The following is a 17,849-nucleotide window of genomic DNA, read 5'->3' as shown; positions in this document are numbered from 1 at the left end:
AATAAATTAATTTTTCCCCAAGTCAAGTCTGTTTTGCCTGTGACAGGAATTGCTGAGTGATCTCCCTGTCCTTCTCTCCACCCATGGGCCTTTCATTGTATTTTCTCTCCACTGTCCAGCTGAGGAGGGGAGTGACTGAGCAACTTTGGTGGGCACCTGGCATCCAGCCAGGGTCAACCCACCATAGTCCTGGTCATGAATTTGCAGAGGCCCTTATTCAACTAAAATCAGAGAATGATTTTAGCCAGTTTCACCAGCAGCAGGCATATACATTCATGAGAACATCTGTACAGGCCTTGTGCTCAGCCTAAGGGCTAGCAGGTTTTTACTCTGATGCGTTAAAGCTGCTGGACTTGCAGACATCGATCTGTGCATAGGGGCTGTACCGCTCACTTTGGATCAAACTATACTTTCACACAGCATAAAGGGCATAGGCTTCTATCTGCTTCTAATTCCTCTAGGCCCTACTGTACCACAAATAATTATTGTCACCATTACGTACTTGTTAGGACACAAAAGCATCAGCAGGACCAGAAGGCAGATCTGTAAGGGCTGAGACCAGAATGTCTGTGATGTGTCAGGTTTAACCTCAGGCATGGCTGGGAACTGTAGTCTGTAGGCAGCATGTGACTGTGAACAGCCTCTGACACAGAGTCATGTGAGTGTCTGCTGACATCTAAATAAAAAGAAGATTCCTGCACCAGTGGAGATGATGGGATTTAAGGTAAGAGTTAAATGAGGTTTGTCAAACAGGGACCTCTTGAGCGGTCAGAGTGAGGAAAGGCTAAACTGGTGGGGAAAAGACTTTTCTGACCTGGCTGTTTCTTGAGCTTTATTACCTCCATCTTGAATCCTTTGCACTTAGGAGTGAGCCCTTTAGAAGATGCAGGGGGTGATTTGCCTTTCATTTGATCACCACCTTTGGAAAGCTGATTGGAAAGGGTGTGAGGATTGCACGACGCCTTCACAGGCAGCAGCCCCAGAGCGCTGCTCAGGTCCCCACTCTCCACCCATGCAGTTCCTCAGGCAACCAGATAGGCTTCGCATGACTCATCTCATCAACGTGCTGGCCCAGTAACTGCTTCGTAACAGGATTTCACCCTTTCCCATTGAGCCAGCGCAGCAGGCACAAGCAGCCAACAGCTAACCCGCGCTGCCAGCCCGGCCAGCTCAGGCCTGTCCCCGCCAGGGAGGCTGAGGGGTGGGAGGCACGCCCCGCCAGCACCGCAGGCCCACCCTGTGCCCAGCAGGGCAAGGCGAGCACCGGCTCGGCCCCGGGCGCTCGGGGCCGCGGTGCGCGGCTCACTCGTGCCTCCGGGGGGCACCCGGCACCCGAGGAACCACGGTGGGTGCCTGGGGGCACGGGGGGTGGCCCAGCTCCCAGGCCGCCCCGGCCCCAGCCCTGGGCCCGTGCGCTCGCACCAGCGGGGCACCGAGCTAGGCCCCGCGGCCCAGCGCACGGTATTCCAAACCCCGCCCGTGCCAGCAGCGGCGGGCCACGGCGGGGAAGGATAAACGCGTGGCGGGTACCGGACGCGGCGGCTCCGCTCAGACCCCGCCGCACGGCGCGCCCCGCCCCGCTCGGCTATCGATGCGCTCGGTAATCCTTCACCCCTCCCTCTCCCCCACCCTGCGGGTGCCACGTTGGAGGTGCTCGACTGGCCGCCCCTGGCCCCGTCGTCGGGCGGGCGTCCCTTGTCTCCTTTTTCAAGATGGCGGCCGCGGGCGGCGGTGGCGCGGCGGGAAGCGGCGGTGCAGAGTGAGGCGCCTTCTCCACCCCGCCGCTCGACACCAGCCGGCCACCTGGCCCTGTCGCCGCTGGGGGGCCCCGCTGCCGGGGCACGCTCGGGCCTCCTGCAGGGGTGGAGCCGTGGGCTGGAGTGAGGCCGGAGTCCGCTGGGGTGAGAAGGCGCACGGGCGGGAGCGGGGCAGCCGAGCCCGCTTCAAACGGCGGCGGCGGCGGCGGCGGGAGAGTCCTGACGTCCCCGGGCCCTGAGGGTGCTGGCGCACACGTGCGGGGCGGGGGGCAGGGGAGGGCCGGCCCGGGGCCGGCGCTGACGTTTTCTCCCTCCGCCGTGCGCGGAATTCCCGTCGGGGCCTGGCAGCCCCCGCGGCTCGGCCAGGTCGCTGGGAGCGCCGGCGGGAAACGGGGAGAGGGCCCGGCCCGAGCCGCCGCCGCCCCCCCTCCGCTTCCAGCCCCGCGGCCCGCCGCCATGGGGTGCAGCCTCCCCTGGGGGACCGAAGTGCGGCGGTCCCTGTGGAGTCCGGGGGGCTGCAGAAGAGCAACGCTCGGGCTTGATCCCGCAGGCGTGTGTGTTACGGAATGGGAGACGTGAAGAGAAATCTGTTCCACCCAACCCCTGCGATTACTGCTGAAACCAAAGAATTTGAGGCAGGGGAACCTGGTTAGGAATTATAGGATGGCACTAGTTAAGGATGTGCTTTGTATTTGCAGAGTTAGAGTGTAGGTTGGAGGCCCCTTTGGGAGTTATCTACCAGTCTTTATACCTGTCAAACAGATAAGATTTAAAAAGAGAGTAAAAGTTACACGTATAGCTATAGACAGATACTAGTTTCTTCAAGTCATCGGTGACTGTCTTCAGCTTTATTTTGCTGAGCAGTGTTTAGATTAGGCCCTTACACTCTTGGGCACAGTGCTGTAGTATCACATGTGTTGCCACTGAAGTCCATACAACAACTGAACATCATGAAATGTTGACAAGATCCGGTTCAAAATTGTGAACACACAAATGGCAAGATGCTCTTTTTTTATTGCAAAGTGCAGTGCTCTAGTGTGTATACATATGCAGTGATCTTATGTGTCTACACAAATTCTGTCTACAAGTTGTGGCGCTTGCTACCAACAACATATAGTGGTCAGGATACCAAATTAAAACGTTTTGTGGTGGATGGTTTCCTGAAACCTGAAGAAGTAACATGTATTCCTATGAATTTAAACAGAAACATCTGCTGTGTACCTGCATGCTTGATTTAGTTGGGACTTGTTTCATGTGAGTAACCACTATCAGATGAATATGTTGCACATCCTCAGCCTCAGTCAATTATTTATAAAATTGAGGTACATCCAGGGATGTACAAGCACAAGTTCCCTGCTGTCAGAGGTATTCTAATGTAACTTCAGTGTGGCAAGATTACAGTGTCAGCAAGAATGGATAAACTGCATGGTCTTTGTGGTTGAATGCTTACATGTGTGTGCGCAAACACACAAAATCGGGTAGATGCAGTTGGTTTAATTGCTTATGAGCAAAAGGTTGATCTTTCCATGTTAAGCCGGTCACTGACTGAAGAATAAAAGCTGTTTACTCTGAGAGAACCAGGGTGCAGCTGTTCCATAAGGGCAGTGCCCTGCTGTATGCGAGCAGCTGTGGAACAGAATTATTTAAGTAGAGGAGGCCTGAAACCTGGGAGCTGACAGGTATTGAGGTCCTGCAGAAGGCCTAGCAAAAAGGAGTGCTTTCTTCCATTCCCTCTCCCAGGCTGGCATTCAGAATGGCTGCAGTGGTAGTGTTGGGAAACACATCAGAAGGATGCACACCTTCATTACAAAATGTGCGATCTTTTAATTAAAAATATTTGAAATTATTCTCTTGTAGTACAATGATTTCTGCCTGGTTCCTTCTTTTCCTTCACATTGTCTGAGATTCAAGGGTTTGAAATCTCTCTTTAAACATTCCACTCTGCTACAGTGGCTCCTGATAAAAAATGGCTTTGACACAAGTTTGGGTGCAGTTTTGTGTGTCATGAAAATCAAACTCTGCTATCTTCTCACCCCCTTCCTATTTTTGTAAATAAAATGCTTCAGTGATTTGGAGATTTTACAGTGAAGAGGGGTGGTCTTCTATATCTTTAAAATAATAGAACAACTACCTCCAATTTAATTAAAAAAAAAATTTCTGTCAAGCCTGAAGAGTGAGCATGAACTGACCAGAAGGTAGACTCCTTTCCTTTCCCACTGTCTTCCAGAGAATCTTCACTTGATTCAGAGGAAATTTCCCATTTTACATCGTGATTCTTCTTTATGGGAGGGTTATTTTCATTCTCTGTTTCTCAGACCTTTTCCTGTAGATGGGAACGGGGGAAGGAGCCCAGACGTGGCAACACATTCTCAGGCTCCTGCAGGACCACCATGGCTTATGATGACTCCAAGAAGAAAGAAGGTATGACTGCTTCATAAACTCAGAGGGAGTTGCCAAAAAACAAAGGGTACCCTCTGCAGCCCTTGCCAGGCCATGCAGTCAGAGTGGGAAAGGAAGCCAGTATGTCATGGAGCCCTTAAATTTAACCTGGCCAAGTTGCTGGAGGATCCCAAGCCCTTGACTTCCAGGTGTAAAGTACTGGGCTTAGAACTTGAGAGAAATGGGTGGTGTTTCCTAATGCAAACACCTTGATTGGAAACTGCCACTGCAGCCTTTCTTTTCCCTGCTAGGTCAATGGAACAGGAGACCAGGGATAAGGGTATCTTTAGTCATGGTAATATTTTTAGGTCCAGTTGTCTTCAGGAAGAAATACAGGGGTTAGAAATGAAATCTTGAGTGATTGTGTTACAGCATTAGAGCACTGAGCCCATCCCTGTGGTCAGAGTACATATTGTTATCTTTTAGGCCCCTGTGCTTCTTGGGTTTTGTGCATCACTGTGCCAGCATCCCCTGTTACCTTATTTTGTGCATAGCCCACATGTATATCACTCCTTAATGGGGTATTTCATTTCTCCCTTTTTTCCCATTTCACGTAAATCTTAAGAGTTCCTAGAGAGTGACCGAAGTGTTGATGACGCGTGGCTGGCAACTGGCAGGATACAGCGAGAGAAAAAGCGTTCTCACAAGGATCAGCTGCAAGAGGAAGACAAGATAGCAACCCAGGTCAGGAAGTCCACAGAGAAAAGGTTGAAAGTGTAAGGAAATGTGGAAAGCTAGTGATGAACTGGGACGGATGGGTTTGTTGTTCTTTTTTATGTAGAAATGCACATAGAAGACTGCAAGAGCAGCTAGTAGTGTCCAGTATTGTTCTGTAACCTTTCTGGGGAAAAGGACGGGGTCAATCCCAATTACAACTGATTCTGATGTTTCTGGCTATGTAAAATACGGTAGTAGAGTGCTGTCCTAGTCTTTATGTAGAACCTTGCAAGTCATAAGATAACATGAATAACTTTATAGGCACACAAAAAACATTTTTTTAGAATTTATGGTTGTATAAATAGCCAGCAAAGGATGAATATAATGTTAACTGATGCATTGTTATCTTCCTGATTCTGCAGAAAGCCTGAAACGATAGCTCTTGAGAGGTATGGACTTGCCCTATTCACCTCTGTGGGGCCTTAACTCTGAAATCACGTAGTGACAACTTAAGTTTCTTCAAAATTATCCTCTTTGAGCTAAAATTTCTGCTGTAGCTCAAAGGTGATTATCTTTGAATCTTTTTTTGAATTTGATAAAAATCTTGTGATTATTTTAGGGTTTTTTTAATCTGGAAAGAAGTTCTAGCTTAAATTTAGAATTTTCTTCTACCATGCAGATGGAATTCTGTAGAAGATCTTCATTTTCAGACCATAAGTTGGTCAAAAGACAAATAATAATTGGGTGACATGACATATTAAGGACAGTTTTTTGGCCCATCATTTTAATTGTCACCTCTCTACACCTCCTGTCACTTCTTTTATCTTTTTCAGCATATTAAACATGAACTGCTTGCCTTCATTTTCAAGGCTTGCCAGCCTATGCATGCTTAGTTATCTCTTAGCTTTATTAAGAGGTAGATGTCTGTCTTTTATCAACTCATCAGCTGATCTCCACGTGCTGGCTTTCATTGCCCATTTCTTAACACTTTCAAATATGCTTTCTCAAGTTTTCTTGTGTATTGCTTCTCTCACTTGGGGGGAGCTCCCTATGGAGATCTGTCTTTCAGTTACCTTATAGCCCTGTCTTGCTGCAGTGCCTACAAGAAAGCTTGACGCCAGTTAGGTGGCTGATGTGCTGAAACCAATCCTGACTAATACCATTTTTTTGTATTCTCCCACTTATCTGTACCATGCTTTTTACCTCTTACCTTAAACCTACACTGTGGACTTTTGGGGACAGAGTATGTTTCCTTTGCTTGTTTTGGTGCCTAGAATAATGATCCTGGTTCATACCTAGGGCTCTTTGATGTTACAGCAATACAAATAACTCTTAATATCTCCTGCAAATTATTATCTATGTCAGTAGTCCATGTGAATCTCATATTATTTCCCTGTTGTTTGTCAGCAACTTTTTTCTTCTTATTGTAGGACAGTGAGCTTTTTCCGGGGACAGAGCCTCACAAAAAGAAGAGAAAGCACTCCTCCGATGAGTTCTGCTACAGAGGTAAGGTAGCAATCAAGCAGGGGAAGGTGCTAACAGATGATGACTTTAAGGAAAGAACACTGTTAAAGAGTGTCATCAAGCTTTGTTGTTAGCGGTTTATGGGGGAGGAGCACATCAGCCTGTCTTAGGACAAGTAATCAGAAACCTGATGCTGATCAGCACAAGACAGCAGAAGATTAGGGAGAATTTTAAGGTCTAGCATAACAAGTTGCATTGTTGGGGGTAGACGTTTTCCACTCCCTTTTCATTGACAACTTGTAGTTTTCTGACTCATGCCTTTCCTTTCGATATTTGCATTTCTTTTTCCCCTGTTGCGTTACAAGCTGTAACTTTACTTGCAGATAGTATTACTTTCTCTGAATTTATAAAAGTAGAAGGCATCAGGGTGAGAAATTAATGCTTTTGGGTTCAGTTTAAATACAGAAACATTATTCTCACAATTAATAAGCTGCCCAGAAAATGACAGTTCTGTTCATAAAAGCTTAACAGGTATAAGATTTATTTTTGGCCCAGTGAAAAGAGGAAGCTAAGCTGAAATTTCATCAAAATCTGTTTTCAGAATGAAAAAGCTTGTACTTTCAATTCATTGGTCTCACTTTGGCTAAAAATGGCATGAAAACCTTGCACTTGAGGTGTAATTTCAGGCTCAGTAAGGTACATTTTCATCAAAATATGTTATTTCACAACAGAATACAGGGTTTGATAAAACTTCAAGAACTTTCCTACTCTGTCTTCCTGCCTTAAATTGGTTGACCAGCTCAGGCATTACAGCTCCTAAACTGTATCAGTAAGGCTTTGCTGAGCTGGCTACAAGCTTCAGAGCTCTTCTGTTTAAGCCAGGAGGTAAATCTATTAGCTGTAATCATAAATTTTGCAGAATTTCTACTTCACTTCTTTGGGCTAGCATAATGCTGTCTTTAAGGGAATCATCTTGATGTACATTTTTCTTGATCTTTTCCAGGTGTTTCGCCTTTGGATCTACCATCAAAGAAGAAGAAAAAAGCAGTTTCTAGCCCATCCTCAGCTGATACAACCATGGATTTACTCAAGGCTATCACCTCACCTTTGGCCACAAGCTCAAAGTCTTCAAAGAAGACCTCAGAAAAATCATCTTATACTTCCTCTGGTCATTCAGAAAGCAAAAAGGAGCACCCCAAGAAAAAGCTGAGTGGGAGCAGTGGGGAGCACTCAGTGGACGATGGCAGCTTCCACAAATCTAAAAAAATGAAACCTCTCTACGTGAACACAGAGACACTTACTCTGCGTGAACCTGATGGCTTGAAGATGAAGCTCATCCTTTCACCGAAAGAGAAAAGTAGTGCAGCAGATGATGATTCTTTCTCCTACTCTTCAGCACCAGCAGCTGCAAAGAAATCTTCAAAGAAATCGGCTCGAGATGAGCAAGGCTCATTCCTGCTGGGTCATGAACTGCAGAGCTTCCTGAAGTCATCCCGGAAGAAGCACAAAACACCTTCAGACTCTCATCCACCTTCTGAGGGTCTTGGTGCTGACACCTCCCTTTTTTCAGAGGGCCATGGGAGTGAGTATGAGATTTCAGGTGTGGAGGCACCACCAGAATCTGGTTCCTCTTCTGGTGGGGAGTTGGAAGCTGGAGAGCTAGTGATAGATGACTCCTACCGGGAAATCAAAAAGAAGAAGAAGTCAAAAAAAAGTAAGAAAAAAAAAGACAAGGAGAAACACAGAGAGAAGAGGCACTCTAAGTCTAAAAAGAGTTCTGGGCACGCTCCTGTGGCATTAGCAGAAGTAACAGTGTCGCCACCGCCTCCTCCCAGTACCCCCTATGTTCTTCCTCCACCTCCTCCTGCTGTTTTTCATTCAGATGGTCAAGGTGAGAAGAGGAGGAAAAAGGAAGACAAGGAGAAGGACAAAGCTGAGAAATGGGAAAGGGAAAAGGAAAAGGAAAGAGAAAAGGAAAAAGAAAGAGAAAAGGAAAAGGAAAAGGAAAGAGAAAAGGAAAAGGAAAAGGAAAGAGAAAAGGAAAAGGAAAGAGAAAAGGAAAAGGAAAAGGAAAGAGAAAAGGAAAAGGAAAGAGAAAAGGAAAAGGAAAAGGAAAGAGAAAAGGAAAAGGAAAGAGAAAGAGAAAAGGAAAAAGAAATGGAAAAGGAAAAAGACAGAGAAAAAGTAAGGAAAAATTGGAGGGAGAATTTTGGTGGGTGGTGGGTGGTGGTGAATTAGGCACTCCATTACAAAGGCATGTTAAATTGAAACAGAAGAACAACTAATACAGAATCAATGGTTTCACTGAAGCATGTTAGGAAAAATGTGTAAGCCACTGTGATTTCTGTTTGTAGCAAAAGGAACATGTATCATTGTGGTTTTTTGGCACAGGAAGTCCTTAGCCGATAGAGGTTCTTTGAAAAAGTTGTGCTTAATTTGCTCGGTGCAGGTTATGTACCATGCACAGCTGCACCATTTTCTAAGGTAACTGGTTCTAGCTGTTGCCAGGCAGACTTTTGGACTAGTGATGTAGATCATCATTACAGTTCCTGTTAAAAGGAATCAAGCTCTAACCTGAGAAGTGAAGGTATTTACACATTTACTCCTCTGTTCAAGTGAAATTCTAATTCTTATAGACTATCACATGCCCAGTTTTGTCCAGCACGCATAAATTCAGTTTTCCATGGCTAGTGTATAAAAATATGAGTAGGAAAAGTGGTAACTAGCATATGAATGAGTTTACAGGTGATATAACTGCAGCTATGTAAGTATATAAATGGGGAAAACCAGTTTCTGTATGTTCAAATAGACAAGAGTTGCTTTGTGTCAGGCAGTGGGCAGATGTAGCCCAAATTTGTTCAGCCATTATTCTATTCTGTTTGGTAAGTTTTCTCTGATCATAGCTCAGCCATTGCTTATGCCTCTGCTGTCAGTGTACTTCCACTGTCTATTTTCCTGCCAATTTGAAGTGTTCTGTAAGGATGCAAGGAATGGAGCAAAATGTTAAGTTGAGGACTGAATTGTTTTGACAGATTTATAATAGGAACTCTGAATAGTATAGCAGATATTTTTTTTTGTTAAAGTTTTAAAACTGAAGTATATTAACAGAGTTGTGTGTCGATCCTAGATTTAGAATAGCAGGTTGTTGTAACTTATGAATTAAATGCATTGATAGAGTTGTTGCAAGATAAGCCTTGTGCTAAGACTGGATCTAGCTGGTTCCTATGCTTTCATAAACACTAAATTCAGCCAGAACATGTAAAACACTGCTTTTTTAGTTCCTGGTCTGAGCACCACATCTGTAAGTCTTCAATAAATGCCAAAGTCTTGCTAAGTTCAAGTAGGTCTCATCATAATTAAAAATCTTTGTTTCCTTTTCTTCTTCTAACTAGCCAAAGAAGAAAAATATGTCTGCCTATCAAGTGTTCTGTAAGGAATATCGTACAACTATTGTGTCTGAGCACCCTGGAATAGGTGAGAGAATAATCTAGCCTTCTCTTCTCTTGATTATACACCAGTCAGATTAATTAGCAGAATGTATCATCTCTTTTTCATACCATCTTAATTTTGATAGAATGCAAAGAGTTGGCCGGTTTTCTTTGAATAAGAGGTGGCAGAGAGGACAGGAGTGGATTTCATTATTTGATTTCATTGCATTTTAACCAAGCTGTGAATCTGGATACCAAAGAATTGCTAGCTCTTTCTTTCCATAGTTACCTTCATTGTGTTACCTTCCCAGCATTCTTTATTTAAAGACTTACCTTCATTGCTGTATGTACATGTGACTTTATATTCCTGGTATAAGGGTTTTTTTCCATCTTAAACAGTAACGGGAATGCACAGTGGCAATCATTTTCAGGACAGTGTGGAGAGTTCCAGTTGTGGAATGGGTAGCTTCTTAAAAGTGTATGTATGGGCTAGGAAATTTCCTGTGTTCTCTCCATGATTTTATGATTTCATTTGTTTTAAACATTTTTCTTCTTTCCTTCTGCCAGATTTTGGAGAACTAAGTAAAAAACTGGCAGAAGTATGGAAGCAGCTACCCGAGAAGGATAAACTGGTGAGTGTGTGTGAGATGGTTTTGTAAAATCATTTCTGTAAACTAAGTGCTTAGGTCAGAATGTGCTGGCAGCATTGCCACCATACCTTAAAAAGTGCTACTTATGTCCCTGAAGTATGTAAAGGTGGAATGTATGGAAATTTTGCTCATGTGATCATAAAAGCATCCAGTTTCTTCTCGTGGTATTGCTTCACCAGTTAGCTACATAACATCATTCTGCCTCCAGGTCCTGGCACCAGGTAACAGAATTACCTAATGTTATGAACCTCTCTTTTCATGCCATGGTAACTGCAGATATGGAAACAGAAAGCTCAGTATCTCCAACACAAACAGAATAAAGCAGAGGCCACCACTGTGAAGAGAAAGGCATCATCTTCAGATGGTGCACCAAAAATAAAAGGTAATTGTTGTACTTTATTTGCTGTGGTCTTTTTTTTCTTGGACAGGGAAGACAGTGTTGCCTGTGGGGTAAGCAACAAAGGTCCTTTCCTGCTTCACACACCTACCTGCTTGCTTATAAGGCTTGACATCAAATCATATTACTCAAAAACAATTTTTCTGTGAGAGTGAGAATGATGTCAGCATTTTTCAAAAATATTTCCGTGTCTGCTTTGTAGAATGGTACTGTTTTTAGCAGCTTACGGATTGAAATCATAGAATCATAGAATGGGTTGGGTTGGAAGGAACCTTAAAGATCAGCTAGTTGCAACCATGGGCAGGGACACCTTCCAGTAGACCAGGTTACTCAAAGCCCCATCGGACCTGGCCTTGAACACTTCTAGGGATGGGACAGCCACAGCTTCTCTGGGCAACCTGTTCCAGTGCCCTCACCACCCTCATAGCGAAGAATTTCTTTGTTACATCTAATCTAAAGTTACCCGCTTTCAGCTTAAAGCCATTACCCCATGTGAAATGTAAAATAAGAAGAGGCAACACGGATGTTCAAGTGGAGTTAGTTTGCTGCTAGAGGAAAATTCTATCATATCTCCCAAACCAAATCCTCCCAAATTGCATTCAGCTGAGGGAGATGTTTTGTACATGTAGAAGCCAAGCTTTGACTCCAGAGATCACAGGACCAGGTCCACAGAACTATTTAAGTATCTCATGCCTTTGAGATTTGAACTTTACTGAGTAAATAGGCTAGTAAGTAAAAGAATGAAAGAAGAGAATATCAAATTAATTTGTGTGTTTCCAGCTTCTCCAACAGGGGTGATTTCCCCTCATAAGAAGTCCCCCACCAGCACTGTGGTGGTGTCTTCCTCACCAGCCAAAGTCCCTGAGACAGATCCTATTGATGTAGCTGCACATTTACAGCTGCTGGGTGAATCTCTGAGCCTTATTGGACACAGACTGCAGGAAACAGAGGTGAGTCTAACCCTCGATCTCACAGTGATGCGACGTAATCTACACACAGGATTGGGGGGGATTATTATTTTATTTTACTTAAAACCAATACTTTTCTGTTAGGATTGAGAAATCGGAGATGGTGTGTCCTGTTTCTTTGATGCATTGCTGTTCTCAGGGAAATAAAAAGCCTTGTTTCTTAGTAAACAGTAGGCATCAAAGAAGAAGGTCCTTCACAGCTCTAGGTCCTTGAAGGCAATTCTTAGTTTAACAGACTCTTCAGTCTTACTGTATGTTCACCTTGGATTTGGTGCTTCCTTGCTATCTTTGCCAGTCTGTGGCTCAGTTTCTATTGCCATCTCACACATTCTAAGAAAACCATCAGCCTTTACCAAGATGTTTCTTGCGTGCCCTGTTTTCTGGAAGTATCATATTGCCAGTGCTTTGGATAGGGGCTACTATTGTTTCAATTCACCTAGTAATGTAGAAAATGTCATTTTTTAATGTTTTCCTGCTGTTAGTGATTCTATGCATCCATACACATGTACACACACACACTTTCAGAACTCAGCCCAGCCTGTAAGGTGAATATGTATTTGGCTGAAATGATATCATTGAATTTTATGGCTAGTGTGATCATCTCATCCTACTATGCTTGCTTGTTTTATCAGTAGTAAAATAAATGTTCTTGAGTTTTGTTTCTGGTATGACTGAAGTCATTCTTCAGAGGAACAACTGGAGTAAAATCTCCCCCTTTACAGAAACAAATTCCCTTTCCTGAAAGTATATCAATGACTAAAACATTAGTTACAGGCTTAGCATGTCTTTAGACTTCAATGATAAAATAACTATTGTCTTTAGGACTCAAGTAGTTAACAAAATAGATGGTACAAAATGGCAAAGAAATTACATTACAAAAAATGGTGGAATTGTTTTATACAGCTGACAACTTTCTGACCTTTTCTGTTGTCCCCTGCTGTTCTCCTACACCAGCATGTTGCCTACTGAATTCTTAAATTTTTTGAGCCAGCAGTCTGTCTGTGAAGTGCATGGCATGGTTTTGTTACTGTAAATAATGAAAGTGGACTAGAGGAGCTCCAGAGTGAAGATGCTGTATCCGCATGAGAACCAATACACTTGTGAAAGAACCATAATTTCCACTACTAATTCCACTACTAATTAGTGGAATTTTTTAATTCCTAAGGTAGGAATTACTAATAATTTCCTACCCTGCTTTTTTTTTCCGTACTTGCAGGGAATGGTGGCTGTTTCAGGAAGTTTGTCAGTACTTCTGGATTCAATCATCTGTGCTTTGGGTCCATTAGCATGTCTGACCACACAACTACCTGAGTTGAATGGCTGCCCTAAGCACGTTTTGGTGAGTTCCTTGTGATTATTTCCATTCTAGCACTGTTAATTTCAGTAAAGTCCAGCTAGAGTTTTTTGATTCATCACTCTTACGATGTGATTATAATTCCAATGCAATCAGAAAATTGTTACGGTCATGCATTTCTATAGAGGAATATTTCTTGAATTTCTTTCAGATGTTGCTGTTGTATGATACTGTGCAACATTTTTCCTCCCAGTAGAGGTTGACCTAGTGTTTGTAGCATTGATTGCAGTGTGCAGGTTTAGTGATTGAATAAATCCATCTGAATCAAATAAAAGCACCTGTACACATAGCAGTGTTTTTTAAAGGTCTAATTTTCCATAAAAATAAAAACCACCTTCTAGCTGCTGTGTATCACACAATCTGTTTTTTCTTTAGTAGCATAAAAAATAACTTGTGATCTTGGGATTCCTGATGTGATTGAGTAGGGCCTTTTACACGTGGCTGTAACCTTCTCCAAGGGAAGAAAAATAGTCTCTGTTTTAAGGAGCTACATAACTACAGGTTATTTTCCGCTTTAAACTACACTTAATATTGAGCCCTGATTTAGCAACAGCTTGTGGTATCCATGTAGCGTGGTGTGGACATAAATTAAGGTGGCAGCAGCATAAAAGGAATCAGGAGTCATACCTCCAACAGGAGACATGAATAAAGCAGCAAAGGAGTGGAGCAGAAATGAAAAATAAATATACAGTCTGCAAAAGTTAAGAGACTAAAAACAAATCTGTCAGAGAGAACAAGAAAAATGGGATAGGAGTTAGCATGGTATAATAGGGCAGCCCAAACATTGATTCAGAGAACAGACTGTTAACAACAAAGTCGACAGCTTGGGCTCTGAGCTCGCACAAACTGGCTCTCTGTGCAAAAGCTGAGTCAGTAGGGTGTTCCCACCCTAAGCCATGGAAGAACATGGTATACTTTTTTTCCCTCTTGCTTGCCAAGTGCGTTTGGAGCAATGACACTACATGACTAATGGTGTGTATATTGGAAACTTAATCAACTTTCTGTTATAAGAAGCAATGGAGCTTTAAGTGGATTAAGGCACTTACCCTTCTCTTCTGAAAACCAGTATTGTATTGAGACTGGATAATAAATAAATTACTCTGGTTTTTACCATGAGAGAGATCACGACAGCGGTGTGCCATGGTGTGGATAAAACTGTCAGTGGTCGTGTTGCGTGTTGCACGCATGCAAATTCTCTTTTCAGTCAGTAGGTGGCACTGTTAAATTCGAGAATCTCAACTGGTACAGCTCCAGCTCCTCTGTCTTCAGCAATTAAAAGATGGTGTATCTAAGGCCTTCTTCAGCCATCCAGCCACAGGCTTGAGCCTACTGAAATAGTGCATTTGAAGAACATACAGATAATATGCTGTCTTGTTTTCTGATCTGCAAGAGAAGGACTCTTACTGTCAGAATTCTGTTATGTTTTGCAAGGAAAATTGGAAGGCACTTTTTCCCATCTGACACCCTATTAGTGAGTGTGTTTGAAAGATTTTCTCTTTACTTTTACACTATAGAATTTCATAAAGGACTTTTGAGTGTAAAGTAATTTTTTTTTTATATGCTACAGCATAGATCACTTTTCTGAAGTCCTTCATCACTAGTTTTTCCCATGGTTAATGTGATATGGTCAATGTGCTTGTTTTAAAATCAAAGATAAGAGTGTGGGGTTCATAAGGAGGAGGTCACATGAGGAAAGCCTCAAGCATTTTCATTGTTTCCAGGTGCTTACAAATACTGAGACTACCTTTATGTTTAGTTAATTTACATTTCCAAAAATGTGAAAATAAGCCTAGCAGTGGTGGTGATGACTAGGCACATTTGGTTGTCTCATCATATGATAACTTGTAAGACAAGTGAATGTGCTTAGTACCCTCATCTGTGTCATTTTTTAAGGATTTTGAGTCATTAACCAACACTAAAAAATACTAAATTTCTTTTCCCAGTCAAACACACTAGACAACATCGCCTACATCATGCCTGGACTTTGATGGGAAAGGATCCTGGAATGTACTCAACCTCTGCATAGCTGACTTGTGTACATATGCACTATGCCGGTGCTCCCAAAGGGCTCCGTGTGTAGGGTTTTAAAGTTTTCTATCTGTATAGTATATACATAGGATTGTAACAATTTGGCTTCTATTTTATGAAAAGTTGTGAAGTTAAGCTGAGAAAACCCCTATGTGTTGGTGGGTTAAATGTCCTCCAATCTTAAAGTATTTTGTAAGAAGAATTCAGAAAGCTTTTGAGATACTGGCCTTAAATTCACATCCTTTAGTGGGGGAAGCAGCCAGAGAATGGACTTTGCGATATAAAAAGCATCACCATGAGAGGGGTCATTGAAACAGGTGGCCCAGAGAGGTACTTGACTCTCCATCCTTGATGATATTTAGAAACTGAATGAGCAGCCTGCTCTAGTTGGACTTTATTTAAGCAGGGGGGTGGACCAGATGACCTCCTGATATCCCTTCCAACCTAAAGTATTCTGATATTCTATGGGTAGGTAGAGATGATAATATGTTTTGGACCAAGGAATAGAACTGAACTCTTCACCAGCCTTATTTCTAGCTGTTCTTCAGTTTAAAATCTACTGCTTGAGGGGAAAACTGGATAGCTGATCAAAGATACAGAGGTCTTTGCCTCTTGGTCAATTTTTCCAAACCCCCCCCTCTTCAGTCAGTAGTAACTGAAAGTTTTCAGCGTCAGCTGGCTGGTCTGGTAGCTGGCATTTGAAGTAAAGTGGAAGATGACAACAAATTTAATCTTTTCTTGCGGACTTGCACCCAAATTGCCATTAGCATGATGTATCAACCAGCTGCATTGGCTTGAGAGAACGAACCTCCTGCTGATTTTTCCAGAGCACAGTCAGCCTGCTTCGATGGAGAAAAGCGTGGAAGCAGATGGGAAAAACTTGGATTGCTTCTGCCCATTTTGCATCTGTTTTGTGAACAGACACAGACAACTTTGGTTTCTGAGATTGTTCATCCCCCATCCCTTTCACCAGCCGTATTGAAAGAGCCATGGTGCTGCTGCGAGGCAGTGATTAATGACCAGTTTGAAGCAGTTATGGCTGAGTAAGGCACATGTGGGTTGATTGGACCGATTCCCTTTCCTTCCAGCCACATACTTGGTGTTTGGTTTTCTACTCCTCTAGAAGAGGAGCCGCAAGAGAACACTTTCTTATAAAGGCTTTTGTGTGTCTGTATGTCCGTGTATGTGGTGTTCCTATCATATGTATTTAACTTCTACCAATATCTGTAACAGATTTTAATTTATCCTGTATATTTCTCTGCGTGTGTATATATATATATATATACATAATTTAAAAGCAAAAATGCCTCCCTCCACCAATAGTGTGTAGAAAATATGAATCGTTTGCCTCACCCCACTTCCTGCAGGAATCAGCTGTATGTGTATAGTAAGCATTGGCACTGCACGGGGAAACACCAGAAAGATCTTACATGTTTGTAGAATACAGGCTATCTTGTGACGGTAGGTAGAACAACTGAAATACAATTTGACTCCAGTCTTTCCAGCCTCATAATGTAAGAGCTTTAAAAAGATGGAAGAGCGCTTTTTTTACTGCCAGTCTGAAATCTGCCTTCTGTTTTTCAGGGCAGTTGAAAGTGAGCCATCCCTTATTGTGGCTGAGCCCCAACTAAGATTTAAATTAAATCTTTAGGTGTGCAGGATGTCCTCACAGGTGCAGGTGTCCTCTTATATTCCCCAGCTGTGCCTGTACAAGGTAGGCCATCTCTTACGGAGCTTTTCACAGTGCTGTGTTTGGTTTTCTCAGCCAGTTAGTGGAGGAGGCAGAAGGTACGTGTTCTCGACCCAAGCCCTCACACCAGAGCATACATGTTTTAACAGTGTATGACTAATCCCAGTGAGCCTGGAATTGGGAGGGGCCCAGGAGGGAGGGAGTCCAATCCCACTTCGGATTCTGGCCTGTACTAAAACACCCGCTATTGGGAAGAGCATAAAATAAGTGTCTCTTTCCAGCCCTTTGCAATGGAGACCATTGTGGTGAAGGGGTAGATCTGCTCTCTAAGGAACAGAAGGGAATCAGCTTTAGGTTTGTTGTCTGTACAATGGAAAACTCTTGAAGAGTGAAAAACACACACAGCCCTGGTGTATTATATTTTTATTAAAATTTGTACACTTTGTATAATCTGTATCTTGTGGTATTTGGTACTAGAGGGAAAACTTTGGCAAGACTTAGCAGTTTTTATATTTTTGTTATTTCCTTGCTGTTTGATCCAGATTATGTCACAATTATACAAAGAAACTTTTTTGTACTGGACTTACAATATAATTGTGTTTTTTAATGTTTGGAGTATTGTCCTTAATTTCTGGCATGCACTGTGCTTTCTGCAGCTGTTGTTGCTACTAGTATTTAGTGTTTCTCAGCAAACACTTCTCCTTAAACTCACTCAGTTTGCAGGCAAGCTATTCTATTCCCACTAGCGCTGGTCACCCAAAATGTCGCTGTAAGGGGCACTGACCGTTTGGGGACCTCTCTGAAGGGGGGACCTGCCACCGAGCACCGCAGATGGCATCGGGGCTTTTCCCTGCTGCCTCACCCGTTCAGGTTCGTGGCACCTGGGGGAGAACAGTACCTGGGACTGGGGGCAAGGCTGGGGGGTCCATCGTGATTTGCGGTGGTTACTGACGTCCGCATGTCGCGGGTCAGCGTTAGTGGATGGCAGCCACGGCTGAGGCCGGGAGGGCGTCGCAG

General features: G+C 43.4%; 1 protein-coding gene across 7 annotated transcripts; it reads left to right on the top strand.

Moving 5' to 3' along the window:
• Positions 1-702: 702 nt before the first annotated feature.
• On the top strand, positions 703-17,442 carry HMGXB4 (HMG-box containing 4). 7 transcript variants are annotated; one of them, XM_037389082.1, is made up of 11 exons: positions 703-724; positions 4,762-4,880; positions 5,276-5,302; positions 6,284-6,359; positions 7,321-8,501; positions 9,710-9,791; positions 10,313-10,377; positions 10,672-10,777; positions 11,573-11,742; positions 12,977-13,099; positions 15,058-17,442. In XM_037389082.1, the coding sequence occupies exons 5-11, from the start codon at positions 7,395-7,397 to the stop codon at positions 15,100-15,102; spliced, it is 1,698 nt and encodes a 565-aa protein (XP_037244979.1). In that variant the 5' UTR covers positions 703-724; positions 4,762-4,880; positions 5,276-5,302; positions 6,284-6,359; positions 7,321-7,394; the 3' UTR covers positions 15,103-17,442. The 7 variants fall into 7 exon arrangements, with proteins under 7 accessions (XP_037244979.1, XP_037244977.1, XP_037244981.1 ...); XM_037389084.1 differs by lacking the exons at positions 703-724; positions 5,276-5,302 and adding exons at positions 1,766-1,901; positions 4,073-4,178; XM_037389080.1 differs by lacking the exons at positions 703-724; positions 5,276-5,302 and adding an exon at positions 1,677-1,901.
• The last annotated feature ends 407 nt before the right edge of the window (positions 17,443-17,849 follow it).

The sequence above is a fragment of the Falco rusticolus genome, chromosome 5 (genome assembly GCF_015220075.1).
Source record: "Falco rusticolus isolate bFalRus1 chromosome 5, bFalRus1.pri, whole genome shotgun sequence".
Lineage (NCBI taxonomy): Eukaryota > Metazoa > Chordata > Aves > Falconiformes > Falconidae > Falco > Falco rusticolus.
This window is presented reverse-complemented; position numbering and strand designations above follow the sequence as displayed.

Bases quoted from the DNA above. Each gene is read 5' to 3' on its own strand.
- HMGXB4 (XM_037389081.1), top strand. From the start codon at position 4,040: ATGGGAGGGTTATTTTCATTCTCTGTTTCTCAGACCTTTTCCTGTAGA. The intron at 6,360-7,320 runs GTAAGGTAGCAA...GATCTTTTCCAG, and splicing joins CGATGAGTTCTGCTACAGAG to GTGTTTCGCCTTTGGATCTA. The intron at 11,743-12,976 runs GTGAGTCTAACC...CCGTACTTGCAG, and splicing joins ACAGACTGCAGGAAACAGAG to GGAATGGTGGCTGTTTCAGG.